Source organism: Cibotium barometz, chromosome 49 (genome assembly GCF_041138505.1).
Source record: "Cibotium barometz isolate CiBa-2024 chromosome 49, ASM4113850v1, whole genome shotgun sequence".
Taxonomy (NCBI): domain Eukaryota; kingdom Viridiplantae; phylum Streptophyta; class Polypodiopsida; order Cyatheales; family Cibotiaceae; genus Cibotium; species Cibotium barometz.
In genome coordinates, this window is record NC_141094.1 from 9,475,307 (window position 1) to 9,490,583 (window position 15,277).

Below are 15,277 nucleotides of genomic sequence, written 5' to 3' on the forward strand. Positions count from 1 at the left end.
AAAGGAACCATTACAGGTTAAGCTAGGAGATAGGGCTTTCATGCCTTAAATGTTTCGAGGATAGAACATACATCAAGTAGGAGGATATGTTGACCCCATTTTGGACTTTAACAAGGTGCTCTCTCTACTACACACGAGAGTATCATGATAAGTGTCATGTAAATTGGACTTAAAATGTTGGGGAAAAGGCAGAAAATGACCAAGCTAATTAGATTAGGGTTAAGTCTGGGCACCCAAGTGTGAATAAGGGTTGGTGGTATATAAGTGAATTTCTGAAAAAACATAATCCCCCTTTGTTCCAATTAAGATGTGCATGTCTAATTTCTCTATCTTGTTGAGAGAGAGAGAGAGAGAGAGAGAGAGAGAGAGAGAGAGAGAGAGAGAGAGAGAGTTGAGAGTGTGCAATTCTTCGTGCATGTGCCTCTTGCTCATTGCGTGTGAGAGTGAGTAAGAGTGAGAGAGGTGAGACCTTGTAGGGAAGTGGAGCACCTTCTTGGTGGTGACAACAGCAAGGAGGAAGGCATTGGAGCTTGGAGCTAGCAACCAATGGTGGAGCTTAGAGGTTCCTGAGCTAAAATCAAGGTAAGTCCCCTCTATGATGGTTGTTGTTTGTTCCATTTTTTCTAGAATGAGTTCTATAGGGTCCATGAATGAGCCATAACACTTTTGGTATGAGAAGAAGATTCTATGTAAGTTTTTCCCTTAGTGTTAGTAGGCTCAAGGGCTTTCCCATGGAATGGGAGAAGCTTAGTAGAAAGAGGCCTATAGTGAGGATATGTATATAGATATGCCCCTTGCCCCTCTTTGTTATCATCAATTTTGGGGGGAGGTGGTGGTATTAAAAAATGTATTAAGTTCTAAATGGTGCTCTTGAGAGACAACGATCGGAGGAGGTTTAGTGGTATTAAAAAATGTACTAAGCTCTAACTGCTTGCTCTTGAGAGATAACAATAGGATATTCAATGTGCTCTAAGGAAAAATCATATATTACCAATATCAAAATATGTTCTAGATGATAATGTTATAAGATTCCATATGGGTGGTATAAATTATTTTCATGAAGACCTAGATAAGTAAATGTATCATAGGCCTCTACCCACCCCAGGGTCCGGAACCATACAAAAAAGTTAGAGAGGGTTTCAAAGTTAGTAGGTGTGGAGGGAAGGTTAGGGGGAATTTAGAGATTTAAAAACTCTTCCATGTCATCCAAAGTCGTAGAGTTCATTAGTACTCTACACCATGACCTGAAATTCAAAACAATAGGATGCATGACATATGTACATGTCTATATAATCAATAAGATATATATATATCATTATGAAAAATAGCCATGATTATAGTTGGGTCAACATCCTTGTTAGAATTTTATTATATTAATGCAAGGTCACCCTCGGTTAGATCCTCACTAATACTAATGTCCTATTGCAAAAACAATGAGAGTGTTAGTATGGAAAAGAAAAATTTAAAGGTTTGTAGAGGGGCCCAAGGAACCACAGCCAAGTGTGGCAACTACACGGAGGCAATCTGCAATCTATTTAGTTGCCGACGACTGCTTATCCTATTGATGATGTTTTATTGTAGCTTTCTCATATAGATTATGAATATTTAATCAGAGTTGGAAATCCAATGCTGAGGCAAAGCTGTTCTTCAAAGTACTTGTGCAAGTGACTTCATTTTGTTGAGATGTCAAGCTCAACATGAGCTGACACTCGCGAGGCGCTTGCATGACCGATCGACATTTATATCACTGGTGGGTTTGGTAGTTGGCACCGACATATCTTCGCCAGAGATTCTATAGCTAGACTACACCGGACTAGTCCACATCTACGCACTCCTCTTAGTGTGTTCGCATTATCGACCACTTGTATATACTCTATTATGTGTGTTAGTCACTTTATCTTCAAAACACAAGAAGAATTTTTAGCCTCTCACCTTGTGTGTTCTCTTCTAGGGTTTGTGTGAGTGTGTGTGTGCTTGCAAGAGCTTAAGCTCTCTTCTCCCCTACATCTTTTCATGGTATCAGATCTTGGTTCATGCTACGGGCTAAGTGGCAAGCAAGAGAAGCACATGAAGCGGTACGAGGGTAAGAGCTTCATCTACTCTTTCCCCTTTGTGTTGGCTACTACAGCCTTGTCATCGGGAGCTCTTCGGGAGGCACCGACAAAACAAACTCCGATTGAGTAGCTTTCTTCGTGGGAGGAAAGCTACAGGGCAACTATACTCCTATTGGACATAGATTTTTGGGCCAAAAATGCGTTTCGGGCGCATTTGGACCTCCGTTTTTCAGTTCATAGGCGTTCACAAGCACTGCAAATAAGTTTTGATTCTTTGCAGCAGAAATCTGTTTTTGGAACTGTAGAAAGGGCGATTGGTTCTGCACACACTGTGTGTGCTACAAAAAGGTCTCAAAGTTGCCATTGGGTGTATGTATGCAAAGTAAGGTCACTAGCTGTGACAATTTGGGTGTAGTATAGTTCCGCTACAGAGAATACAACAGTTTGTGCAAGTCAAGCAAGAGTGTTGTAGCTAGTAAATTTGTGTTGCAGAAAAGATGTCAAATGATGGAATAAACCATATTGTTGCAGAGAAGCTTGACAAGAACAACTTTCATGCTTGGAGGTTTAGATTGACCAATTTTCTGATGGGAAAATGTTACTGGGACTACATTGAAGGTGAACATGCGGAGGCACTACATTGAAGGTTACTGGGACTATATTGAAGGTGAACATGAGGAGGCACTGGAGATTAATCCAACTGCTCCAGATGTAAAAGAGTTCAAAGATTAGAATCACGGAGCAAGGAAAGTCATGTATTGGCTTTCTATTAGCATACAGGACACTATGATTAGGCATATACAGGATGCCAAGTCACTGAGGAGGCATGGGACACCTTGATAAAGCTGTATGAAACCAACACCAAGGTACAAAAAATTTAGTTGAAGAATGAGCTTCATATTGTGGAAAAGAAGAATATGTCTGTGAATGATTATGCTTTGAAGATCAAGGGTATTGTGGAATCCCTTGCATCAATTGGTGTTTCTGTGATGATGATGATAAGGTGGAAGTGTGTTTGCGTGGTCTCGGGCCATAATATAAGGCGTTCAAGACGTCTATTCAAACTCGGGAGAACATTTCCAACTTCATAGATTTGGTATCAATGCTGATGATTGAAGAGAAGAACTTGGATGAAGATCAATAATCTTCACAAAACAGAAACAGTTCAGAGTAGCATGACTTCTACACAAGTGTAGGTAGAGGACGAGGTAGAGGTCGTGGACGTGGCCAAGGTGGTGGCCGAACAGGTAATCAGTATTATGGTCAGCAGCAACAATAGTCCCAAGATTCACAACAACAACATACAGGTGGAAGATGCTAGTTTAGAGGTAGGGGGAGTCAACGAGGTCGCAGGTAATTGGCAAAGGCAGCATAATGATACACGAGGCTATTTTTACTGTGGTAAGCTTGGGCATGTTCAAGATGATTACTATAAGAAGTAGAGTGACATGCAAAATGAAAAAGTGCAGCAAAATGGAAAAGTGTAGCAAAACAACTATGCATCCTCTAGCAGAAGTAATGAGGATAATGAGAGGTTGTTTATTATGCAACATGTGGTTAATGCTGTGTCTGGAAACGATGTCGCAGCATGTAAGGATGATGTATGGTATGTTGATTCAGGTGCTTTGAACCACATGACAAGTCATGGTGAGTGGTTCAAGGAAATGAAGAGTCTTGAAAGACCAGGTTTTGTTGAAACAAGGGATGACACTGCTCATCCGATTGCCCATGTTGGGGATGTGCCATTGTCTATGCAGGATGGTAAGGTGAAGTACCTTGCAGATGTATTTCATGTTTTGAACATTATAAAGAATCTGGTTTCTATTGGCCATATGATTGAGTAGGGTTTACAGGTTTAGTTTAACCCTGGTGACTGTTATGTAGAAGACTTTAAAGATAAGTGCAGGTTGGTTGCAAAAGGTAACATAGTGGGCAGAATGTTTACATTGAATGTAAATATACCTGAAGTGAGTGCTGCAATGTTTGCAAATGGTCCAGGATTTTTTGCAAATACAGACATTTGGCATAAGAGAATTGGACATGTCAATGTGCAAAGAATGAAGTCTATGTAGACTAAACAAATTGTGATAGGGCTGCCTAAGTTTAAAGTTGAAGGTATGCAAAAAGTTTGTGTAGCATGTCAATTTGGAAAGAAAACAAAACATGTATTTCCACATGACAAAAATGTGAGCAAGAATGTGCTAGATGTTGTGCATTCAGATGTATGGGGTTTTGCGAAGAGTATGTCTATGGTGGCTGGTGCTACGTAACATTCATTGATGACCACATGAGGAAAGTGTGGGTGTACATGAAGGAAAAGAGTGAAGTGTTCACTCATTTTCAGAATTTCAGAGTTATGGGCTGAAAAACATAGAAGAATATGCCGCATAGCTATTGGACTGAGGCTGTGTCTATAGTAGTTTATATCATGAACAGGACTCCTATTGCAGCCATACATGATGTAACACCAGAGGAGAAGTTTACTGGCAAGAAACTTGATTTGTCTCACTTGAAAGTTTTTGGATGTATTACATATGTGCATGTGTCAGATGAGTTACGTACCAAGCTGGATCCAAAAGCAAAAAAATGTGTGTTTATTGGGTACTCCCTTGAGCAAAAGGGATATAGATGTTATAATCTTGCTACACGTGAATTGAGGGTAACTAGGGATGTTCTATTTGATGAGATGAGTAGTTGGTATACTATTGAAAAGGATGCTGTTGGGGCTGATGTAAGTGGAAATGTGGTTGCACAGAATGCAAGTCAGCAATCACAGAATGAGTTGACCAGGAGAGTCCTCATCTAGTGGTTCTGTTTGATAGACCATGGAGTGGCAAGCTGTGTCATAATACCAGTCCTGAAAATGTAGTTAGTACATCACATAAAGGCAAAGAGAAAGTGGTTGAGCCCCTTGGTATGCCTGACATTTCTGTAGGGCATTCTCTTGTTGATTGGAGATTCTAATGGCTTGGAGATGAGCCTTGATAAGGAGCTTGGGATTCCATCAATGAGGACACCTGGTGTGAAGAAGGCTATGGAAGCCATGAATGCAATGTTACGAAGATATGGAAGAGTCAAAAATCCTGTACAGAGGTTGACTTATGATGGTTATGTGGCACATCACTATGCATATATGGCAAAAGTTGTGCAGGTTGTGGAACCCACATGTTTTGATGAGGCTATTGGAAATGTGTGTTGGGAGAAAGCTATGGATGAGGAGATGGATGCATTGTATGGAAACGAGACTTGGGATTTGGTGCCATTGCATGAAGGCAAGAAAGCTATTGGTTGTAAGTGGGTGTATAAGGTGAAACATAACAGTGAGTACAAGGCTAGATTGGTAGCCAAAGGATATGCGCAGACACATGGGATTGATTATGAGGAGACATTTGTCCCAGTTGTTTGCAAAGATGGCAACTGTGAGAGTTGTGATTGCGGTGGATGTAGCTAAAGGCTGGTTTTTACATCAGATGGATGTTAAAAATGTGTTCTTGCATGGTGACTTGCAAAAGAGGTGTATATGGATCAGCCACCAGGTTTTGAGGATACAGGTCACCCAGAGTATGTGTGTAAGCTTCGTAAGGCCTTGTATGGGATGAAGCAAGCTCCACGAGCATGGCATGACAAGATTGCTAAGTATCTTGTCACTATTGGTTTTCATATGGCAGATGCATATCACTCTTTATATGTACGCAAGAGTGATAAGGGTATTGTGATCATCACCATTTATGTAGATGATCTTATTGTTGGGTGTGACAACTTGGAAGAGATTGAGCATGTGAAAAGTCTTCTCAAAAGGAAGTTTGAGATTAAGGATTTGGGAGATCTATGCTATTTTTTGGGAATTGAAGTCATTCGCACACTTGAGGGTATTTGGTTGTCAACAGAGACAGTATGCATTGGACATGTTGTCCAAGTATGGGATGGCTGATTGTAAGCCAATCTCGGTGCCATTAGATCAAAATGGCAAGCTTAGTGCGGATGCAGGTTATGTGTTGGTGGAGGATCCCACTATGTACACGAAGATTGTGGGGAGTTTGATCTATGTCACAATTAGCAGGCCAGATTTGAGCTACACTGGCCCACATAAACTGGCTTAGAGAGCCAGTTTATGTGGGTTCCACACAAACCACATCTTGACAGTGTGCGACGCACACTTTGGTATTTGAGGGCCACTGTTGATTATGCTTTGTTTTATGCAGCAGGTGTACCATTGGAACTATATGGGTACACAGATGTAGATTGGGCAGGTAGCATCTCAGATAAATGATCTACCAGTGGATTTATGTTTTCATTGGGGAGTGCTGTTGTGACATGGAGCAGCAAAAGTAGCCCACAGTTGTCTTGTCGAGTACAGAGGAGCTGCGGTGGTAGCATGTGAGATAGCTTGGTTACGCAAGCTACTTACTAATTTGGGGTTGCATGTGGAGAGAAAGGTTGTCATATATTGTGACAATCTTAGCAATATACAGTTGGCTAGGAACCCAAATTTCCAAAACACATTGAGGTACATTACTACTTCATCAGGGAGGAGAGAGTCTTGGCAGGTGACATCGACTTGGCCTACGTCAGCACATAGGATCAGGTTGCTAACATCTTCATGAAGGCCTTGGGAGCTGAGAAGCTCTGTAGATTTTGAGATATGCTTCGAGTTCATGAGCTGGAGTTGAGCTTGAGGGGGAGTGTTGAGATATCAAGCTCAACATGAGCTGACACTCATGAGGCGCCTGCATGACCAATCGACATTTATATCACTGGCGAGTTTGGTAGCTGGCCCCGCCGACATATCTTCGCGAGAGATTTTACAGCTGGACTACATCAACTAGTCCACATCTACCCACTGCTCTTAGCATGTTCACATTATGGACCGCTTGTATATACTCTATTATGTGTGTTAGTCACTTTATCTTCGTTGTAGACCTCTTTTGTTGTGTGAAGAAGAAGAAGAATTTTCAGCCTCTCACCTCGTGTGTTCTCTTCTAGGGTTTATGTGAGTGTGTGTGTGCTTGCAAGAGCTCAAGCTCTCTTCTCCCCTGCATCTTTTCACATTTAACTAATAATACGGCTTTATCTGGAGGCTTACAGTATTGCTCCCCATAACCTGCCTTATGCTCTTTATAGTACTACTTTATATGGAGGCTTACAATGGAAAATCATGGTACTTTATGGAAAAATGTAGCCCAATTGCATAATTTTCTTGAGATCTGCCTTATAATATACAAGATATCTTACAGTTACCATAGGTGAAAAAAGAAGGCACTTCCTACTACACATGGGAGTAGCCCAATAAGTAAGCGACACTCAAAAAGTTATACATATTATGAGAAAAACTGGAAAATGACCAAGCTTAGTAGATTAGGGTTAAGTTTGGGTGCCCAAGTGTGAATAAGGGCTAGTTTTATATAAGTGAATTTCTCATAATAAAAAAACACAATTCCTCTCTGTGCCAATTGAGTTGTGTATGTTTACTTAGTCTATCTTATTGAGAGAGAGAGAGAGAGAGAGAGAGAGAGAGAGAGAGAGAGAGAGAGAGTTTAGAGTAAAGTGTGTAATTCTTGGTGCATGTGCCTCTTGCTGATTATGTAAGAGTGAGTGAAAGGAGAGTGAGAGAGGTGAGTGTTGAAATATACAAGTGAATAGGGTGTGTGTGGGGGCTTGTTCCTCTTGGCCCTAGGGGTTTTCAAGGGTGTTCTACAAGCTGGTGAAGACAAATTTTGATTTGATCAAGTCTATAGTGAGATCCAAGCTCTTCATCAAATTCGTAGATGACTTTGGTAAAACAGAGATTAAGCATTCAATGTTTAGTCAAATCTTGTGTTTCTTGGCTTAATCCTCTACTAGACTAATTGCTATTGATGGCCTTGAAAGGATTTGAGCTCATTTGAACTCTAAGGCTTCAGATCTAGACTCCCCGCATACTCTGTTTTTTGCACACAAAATAGAGGATTAATTTGCTAATCAGTGATTAATCAATACTAATCACTATATTTTGGTGCAATTGAGGGTTCAAATTAACCATTACGTGTCTGATACAGATCCCTATAACTTCAGATTGCGATTCGGAGATGGTTTGATACTCCAACCATTCCGTACAGATTTGTTACCCTTGATTTAATGTAATTTCTGGTAAAATTATGCTGATGATAAATTTGTAGTAATCATCATCTTGCATTTACCCCTTGGTTAATGCTCGCAAATCACACTCAAATTCAAGATTATTCACAGCCAGAGTTGCATTTGGGAATGTGCATAAAAATGAATGCTATATGCATTATGTATTGGGCACACATGGGTGATTACATCATTGTAAAAATGGGATCAGACTGTCCTTGTCTCCAGAATAAGGCAAGAGATAAGACCTCCTGCATAGATTTGGGTTTGCATTGCATAATGACACAAGATAAACATCAAAAGCCCAAAAGAATTGTTTTCATAATATTTTGCCATGGGAAACATGGGTCTCTCTGGGCAAACCCTCTCTTAAAACTGCCCATGCCAAAGTTCAATTGCCTAGTGGAAAACACATACAAAGCCTGGGTCTTTTACACAAACTGTACATACTATAGCTAATCCATTGGATTTTAAGTTTTATGTGGTTGGTTTCCACGCACAGGTGAAACAAAAGAAGCAATTGTCCTTGGCAAAAGCTGGGTCCAGAATGCTACAAGTACAATTAACTCCACTGACAACGCAGTTACCCTCAAGCTTCCCTAGGGCAAGGTAACAATGATCCTCTTGGACGGGGAGTGCATCGAATCCGAGCCTTTTCCCCCACCAACTGCTTCCACAAAGGCTACTCCCTCACCTCCCACAATAACTAGTATGTCTTCCACTGCCCCTAAACTACCACCAGAACTCAACCCACCACAAATATGGATTGGACTTCTGACCAAGAATGGTCTACAATGGTGGCAAGCCCACATATATCCTATGGTCCACACCAATCTCATATTCTTGGAGGTGTGGAAAGCTCTTGGAAAACCCACAATAGTCTTGGATTCAAATATTACACGAAATGCGTTTAATGAGTGTTGGGTCTTTCATTCTTAAAATTTCTATTGAAAATAACCAGTTGGAGTGCAGATTTCATGTTATAGATGCAGGAGCACTCCAAGGCCGGATAATAATTGGAAAAGAGTGGATTGATGCCACTCACTACCAAATCAATTGGTGCAAAGAAACGGCCACCATGGAAATCAACAGGAACAAGGTCACTGTCCTCTTGTGTCCCTAAGAGGAAATCATCCACACACCCTCACCCTCAATTGCCCTTCCCCCTCATGCCTCATCCTCATCGCCTGACAGTCTCTCTTGTTCCCATATCCCATGACTCACCAAAATTGGTCAATCAGCCAATGTCGTCACCATCCACCAATGACAATCAAGCCTCGTCTCGTTAACGTTGCCCCTCAACTTTACAACCTCGACCACCCACACTGCAAGCACCCCGACCTCGTATCTTTATCATGACAATCAATGGTGGGTGCGGTGCCAAAGAATCGTCATGCCGCTCAGGGATTCTACGATGGCTACACAGAACTATGGATCCCGAGATGACCATCTCTAAAACCCAAGCGCAAAAAGCCAACTAAGCCAACAAACACCAACCCTAAGACAAAGCTTTAACGTTGGCTAGTCCCTAACCACTTGTTACGAGCACAAGGCTACTATGAAGGCAACACTCACCTCTAGCTACTCCACAACAATAACTCCCCAAGAAGCTGCAACAAAAGGTTTCACAACCACGGGTTCAACAACCCCAAGCATAGCGAAGCCAATAACGTTGGGTGCCTACCAATGTGCTCAAAGCAAAAGGCTTCCATTGAAGGCAATACACACCTGTGGTTCCCCAAGCCACAATCAAAAGCCTCTCCTCCGCTTGACACCCACCTCATAGCTCAAACCCTCGTTGACAAAAAAGTCAGAAGTCTCGCCAACCACGGACCTTCATCACTTGGCAGCGTTGGGTGCCCAAATGTCTCTTAGAAGCCCAAGGCTTCCATGATGTCAATTCCATCATTTGGCTCCCAAGGCATACCCCTCAGGAGTTCGTCCAACCACACCCTCCACGCCAGTACCTGTCCAATCGACAAAGATGGTTTGGCAAAACCAATGGGCAGGCAAGTTTCCTCCTCCTCAACTAAATCCTCCAGACTTGCCCACACCCAACCCATGGGCACTCCAAAGCTCAATTCGCCCAACCCTTTCAACTCACAGAGCCTCATCCACTAAGCTCCACCCCGCTCCTCGATTTCGTCACCAAACCAAGGGGCAGTGCTACACATGGCTGAGCTTATCCAACCACTCAAAGATAAACTCAAAGGTAAGTTCACAACTCTAGCCACATGGGCCACTCAGTACAAAACCCTCTTTAGGGGTGTTGACCAATAAACACATGCAAAAAAAAAAGAGAGAGAAGGGAGTCTCTAGGTGAATAGGATTTAGGTGATTAGGACCACGTGCACATCTTTTGCCCTTGCCCATGCACATCACTTACAAATCTTAGTAGGCTCTATCCTATGTGCACACACCGCATAAGCTTCATCTCATCGACAGCCATCCACATACATCTTTGGATGGGGGAACCATGGTGGGCGCAAGCCTGGTCCATGGTACGACCCATCGCTTGGATCTTCTTAATCACTATTACTGCACCCGAATAAATGCGCTTCATGTCTAATCAATCTTACCCAAAACTTCTTCTTCGGCTCAACACCTATGGATCCTCGCCATCGACTACCACTCCTATCAACACAGGATCCCAGAGCTCCAATGATAGAAGAAGACAAAGTATAAAAAGAAAAAGAGAGAACACCACAACTTGATGACTCAACATCCCCGGGAGCCAAGATAACCATCGCAGTGTCTTGACAAATATGCTAGAGCTTCATGAACATCGCCATTGACATACAACATCTCAGTCTCCATGTGTGTTGCCTCTTTATCCCTCCGGAATTCCCTCTCGCTAGTTGCTTACTAACCCCATTGTTTGACTAACTCCTCTTTAATCATACCACCTACCATTGGGATACTGCTCATTAAGTATTCCGTGCTAGAATGTGATTTCCATGACCATGTAAGCCCTATATAACATGTAGCGGCTCAATGTACATGGCTCCAAATCTATCCGTGAGAGCATAATGTCTTCCACACATCCAAAAATTGCATTATGTGCTCTCAAATCAACTCCCAAATGTCTCCCCATAGCCATATGTAAGTTCCATGAAAGATTTCTTGCATGAGAACTAAAATCTTCCACTTATGGGGCCTCCAGAACTATCATAATATTAATTTCCAGCAGCTTCCAATCGGCATCAATATCACTCACGATATTCTCACAAAAGCTCTTCAAATCCTTCCAACATAGACACGATCTCAGTATAAAATCACCCCAATTCCTTTTCCACATGCATCGGCCCTCACGGTAAATGGTTTAGAGAAGTCTCGGCAAACCATCTTTCTTCTTCACCAAAAGTACGGGTGAGCTTAGCTTGGTTCAATCCATCGTGTATCCAAGAGTTCTTTGATTTGCCTTACAACTTTATCCTTTTCAACCCTACCCATTCATTAGCAACCCTCACCGCCCCAAGGACGCGCACACTCCGCCCCACAGTCCAAATTGGACTCCCACACGTGTCCACCATCACGACACAGTTCGCCAAATCCACCAGCCTCCACCTAACACTCACAACCATAATCGAGCATTGTATTATCAACCTTAATAGACCGTTATATTCGCGTTGTATTGGATTAATTAATGGAAAAACATTTTGCACACACACATATATATATTAACATTGAATCGTTTAATAATTAGTTATTAATTAAGTATATTCGCACAGACATGCTGACCATATGAATGTATTTTGTAAATAGCTCAATTTAGGGTACATCGCCATGGCTCCCAGCATCGCATTATCATGTGTATCAAGCCTCCTATTTGCCCTTCTGATTTCATCTGTAGATTCCTCCCCTCAAATCGAACTGCCAAGTTTCGTTGAAGATGATTGCCAGCATGGAGATTGCTATGGTATGGACACTTTGCCAGAGAAGCCGTTCGATTCAGCTGCAGTGGATCATATCAGAGAGTCAGACTCTAGGGCTAAAACCCATGCCAACAGTGCAGAAACAGCCAATTCTCGGCCTAGGCCTGATGTCAACAGTGCAGAAATGGATGATTCGAAGGCTTACCCTAATTCTAACAGTGCAGGGACGGCTGGTCCTAGGGCTAACCTTAATTCCAACAATGCAGAAATGGCTGATTCTAGGGCTAACCCGGCCTCCAACAGCGCAGTAATGGCTGATTCTAAGGTTAACGCCATCATCAAGAGTGCAGAAATGGCCAACTCTAGGGCTGGCAGTAAAGTACAGATGCCGGTGGAACAGACGAAGCTTTTGATCGTCAAACAGCAGAATCAGCTTGATCATCTGGAGCGTCTTGTCAAAAAGCTTCACCACACCATTGACAAGCTGCAGAATCAATTGTTAAAGCCATTAGGGCAGGTAAGGGACCATGAAAGCTCTCCTTCTCCGACAATGAGGGTTTTTTCTGAGGGCGAGGAGGCACCCATTGCGCAGCACGGGACTCCTGTTGCAGAAGGAGAGGAGACATCCGTTTTGACGGAAAGCTTGAAAATTGAAGAGGGAAAGGGAACAGATAGGGAATCAGAGGGTTTACCTTCACGTCAACCAGCGATAGACGTGGCACAACCCCGACGCAATCCTGGGCATGGATACAGTGGCGGAATGACAGTTGCTAGATATAAGCCAGCTTGGTCTGAGCATTTCCAGTTCCTATCTGCTGTCAAAGTTGATGGAGAGGTGACTTGCTTGCATGTGCTTCCACATGAAGGGGAAGAGGGGATAAGCAAGTATGTTGCAGTTGGTGTGGATACAGGTCGGGTTTATATCTTTTTGTCCCATGGAGATCTTTTGGTGGATTTCCCAACTGCGTCACATTACCCAGTCACAGCCATGCTTTCATTCGCTTTACATCGGAATGAGACGATGTTTTTGACAGGCCACTCTGATGGCACTGTGTTGATACACAAGCTATGGGAAATGACACACAGTGGTCCTTCACATGGAGATGATTGGCATCCACACTGCATGGAACACATCCAATCACTTACCTCTCCGGGTCCTCATAATCTTGTGGCCTCAGATGCTATTTCATCCGGTGAGGAGTCGGGTTTGGTTGGTAAGCCAGCTGTTGTAGGTAAGTCAGTGACAATTCTAGAGGTTTACAGGGTTGGCAAAATGCGGTACATTTTGGCATCAGATGCTGAAGGGAAAATTCAAGTCTTTCGAGAAAATGGCACGTTTTATGGGGCTGCCAAGGCATCAAGCCAGCCTCTTGCTTTCTTGCGGTCTCCAAATTCACAGCGACTCCTCTTTCTGACACAGGATGGAGCAGCATCCTTGGATCTAAGGAGTTTGTCAGTTCGAAGTGGGCCTTGTGAGGGCTTAAATGGTTCTAATGTCATAGCATATGCATTTGATGCTGCAGGCCGCTCAAAAGCCTATGGATTTACTGCTCAAGGGCACATGATATATGTGGCATTGTCTGGGGATACCTTACATTTTGAATGCCATGTGAGGTTCAAAAGGAAATTTGAAGTGGAAGGGCCAGTGGTCCCTCAAGGTATCAAAGGCTATTTTCTTGTGGCAACCCCCATGCAAGTGCTTATTTACAACACAACCTTGCAGGTTGGATATACATACAACAGCATTCCAGTGGGTGTGCCACGGCTACTTTTCACAGCTTCTACAGACGAAATCTCCCTCTCTTTCCTTAGCACCCCGATTCCAAGCAAAAGTCAGCCTGTGATGGCTTGCAACCGTGAGAAATTGGTGGTATTAGGCTTTGCAGATGGTTATGTAGGTATTTATAAGTCCAATCTACCAGTACAGAAGCCTGCTAACTTCAACTCAAAATTTTGGAGTAGTCCTCTGTTTCTCATCATGTTGATACTGCTTGGAGGATGGCTTTTTTTTGGGAAGAAGAGGGATGCTCCATTATCGATGAATACAGGTATTGAAATCTCTTTGGCTTCCAGTTCTGTACCGTGCTATGCAAGGTCCGGGCTGGATGAGGCAAGGGAATCCCTTCTGGACTCTAGACGATACAGTAGTCCCCAAAAGGCCTTTCCTGGTAGTGCCAGTGGGTACAACACTGGAAGTCCAAAGTTCAGGAATCCAATAGCAGATCAAAGCTTCAGAACATCATCCATGGAACCTCAGGCATCATCAGTGGAACCTAGTCTGAGGAGCTCATCTTTGGAGCCACACTCTTATCTCAAAAGAGAAGCTGCAGAGCCCAAGTTCAGGGTCTCAACAGTGGAGCCTGGTTTTCGAAGTTCATTAGCAGAATCTAATTCCTTCTTAAAAAGAGAAGTGGTAGGTTTGAAGCCAACAAGGGGCTCATCATCAGTAGAGCTCAATTTCAAAACTCTATCAGAGCCAAACTCTTTTTAAAGGATGGGGAGGTGTGTGTTTGCATGCCTTCATTAAATAATTATATGCTGGACAAATTTTGTAAGAGACCTTCCTTTAAAGATGGCATAGTTAGTAGTTCTCTGTTTTTTATTTTATTTTAAGCTGCAAGGTAAGTTCTTTTAGACTGTGTGGAGGGAGCCCTTTCCCTCCATTTGTCAATTAGGGCTCACAATTGGCTTACACCTTCTTAATGAGGGGTGTATTTTTCGATTAATAGCCTTTCTGCATGGCCTTAACCTGTATGCATCTAGAGGCAAAAAAGGAGCCAGTGTTTGTTTGAACTCTTAGTGGTAATGGTACTTGAGCAACCTCAACATGGCGTTTGGTGTGACTAGCACACTAAACCATTTCCCACCAAACTCTAGGAGCATCTTCAGCAATCTAGGGTGCACTACCAACTTAGAGGGTTTGGCAAAATTTGCCTCCTTCAGCTCGCATTTGTGCTACCTTTGCTCGTTTTTGCAGAGCTTCATTCTCCGCGGTTGCTCACAATTGGGTTAAGCCCTTTTAGGAGGGGGTAGTACATACCTAGAGCTACTCTGAAATTAAATCTTGTGGGCGTTAGTGGAGTAGGCAAGCCGGGAGAAGTGGATCAACAATCGGAGATTTATGAAGAATTGCGCCTATTTTTGAGGAGTTGGTGAAGTTCTTGGACTTAGAGCACTTGTCCTTATTTAGGGAAACAAGGCTATGCAAAAATCCCCTTTAATTTTGGCTTTGGTAAG

At 42.7% G+C, this 15,277-nt stretch overlaps 1 protein-coding gene across 1 annotated transcript; it reads left to right on the forward strand.

Moving 5' to 3' along the window:
* Nucleotides 1-11,763: 11,763 nt before the first annotated feature.
* Nucleotides 11,764-14,627, forward strand: LOC147610272 (putative membrane protein At1g75140). The gene has a single exon (XM_086786343.1). The coding sequence runs from the start codon at nt 11,952-11,954 to the stop codon at nt 14,529-14,531; it is 2,580 nt and encodes an 859-aa protein (XP_086642469.1). The 5' UTR covers nt 11,764-11,951; the 3' UTR covers nt 14,532-14,627.
* The last annotated feature ends 650 nt before the right edge of the window (nt 14,628-15,277 follow it).

Excerpts from the sequence above, each read along its gene's own strand:
- LOC147610272 (XM_086786343.1), top strand. The coding sequence starts at position 11,952 with ATGGCTCCCAGCATCGCATTATCATGTGTATCAAGCCTCCTATTTGCC.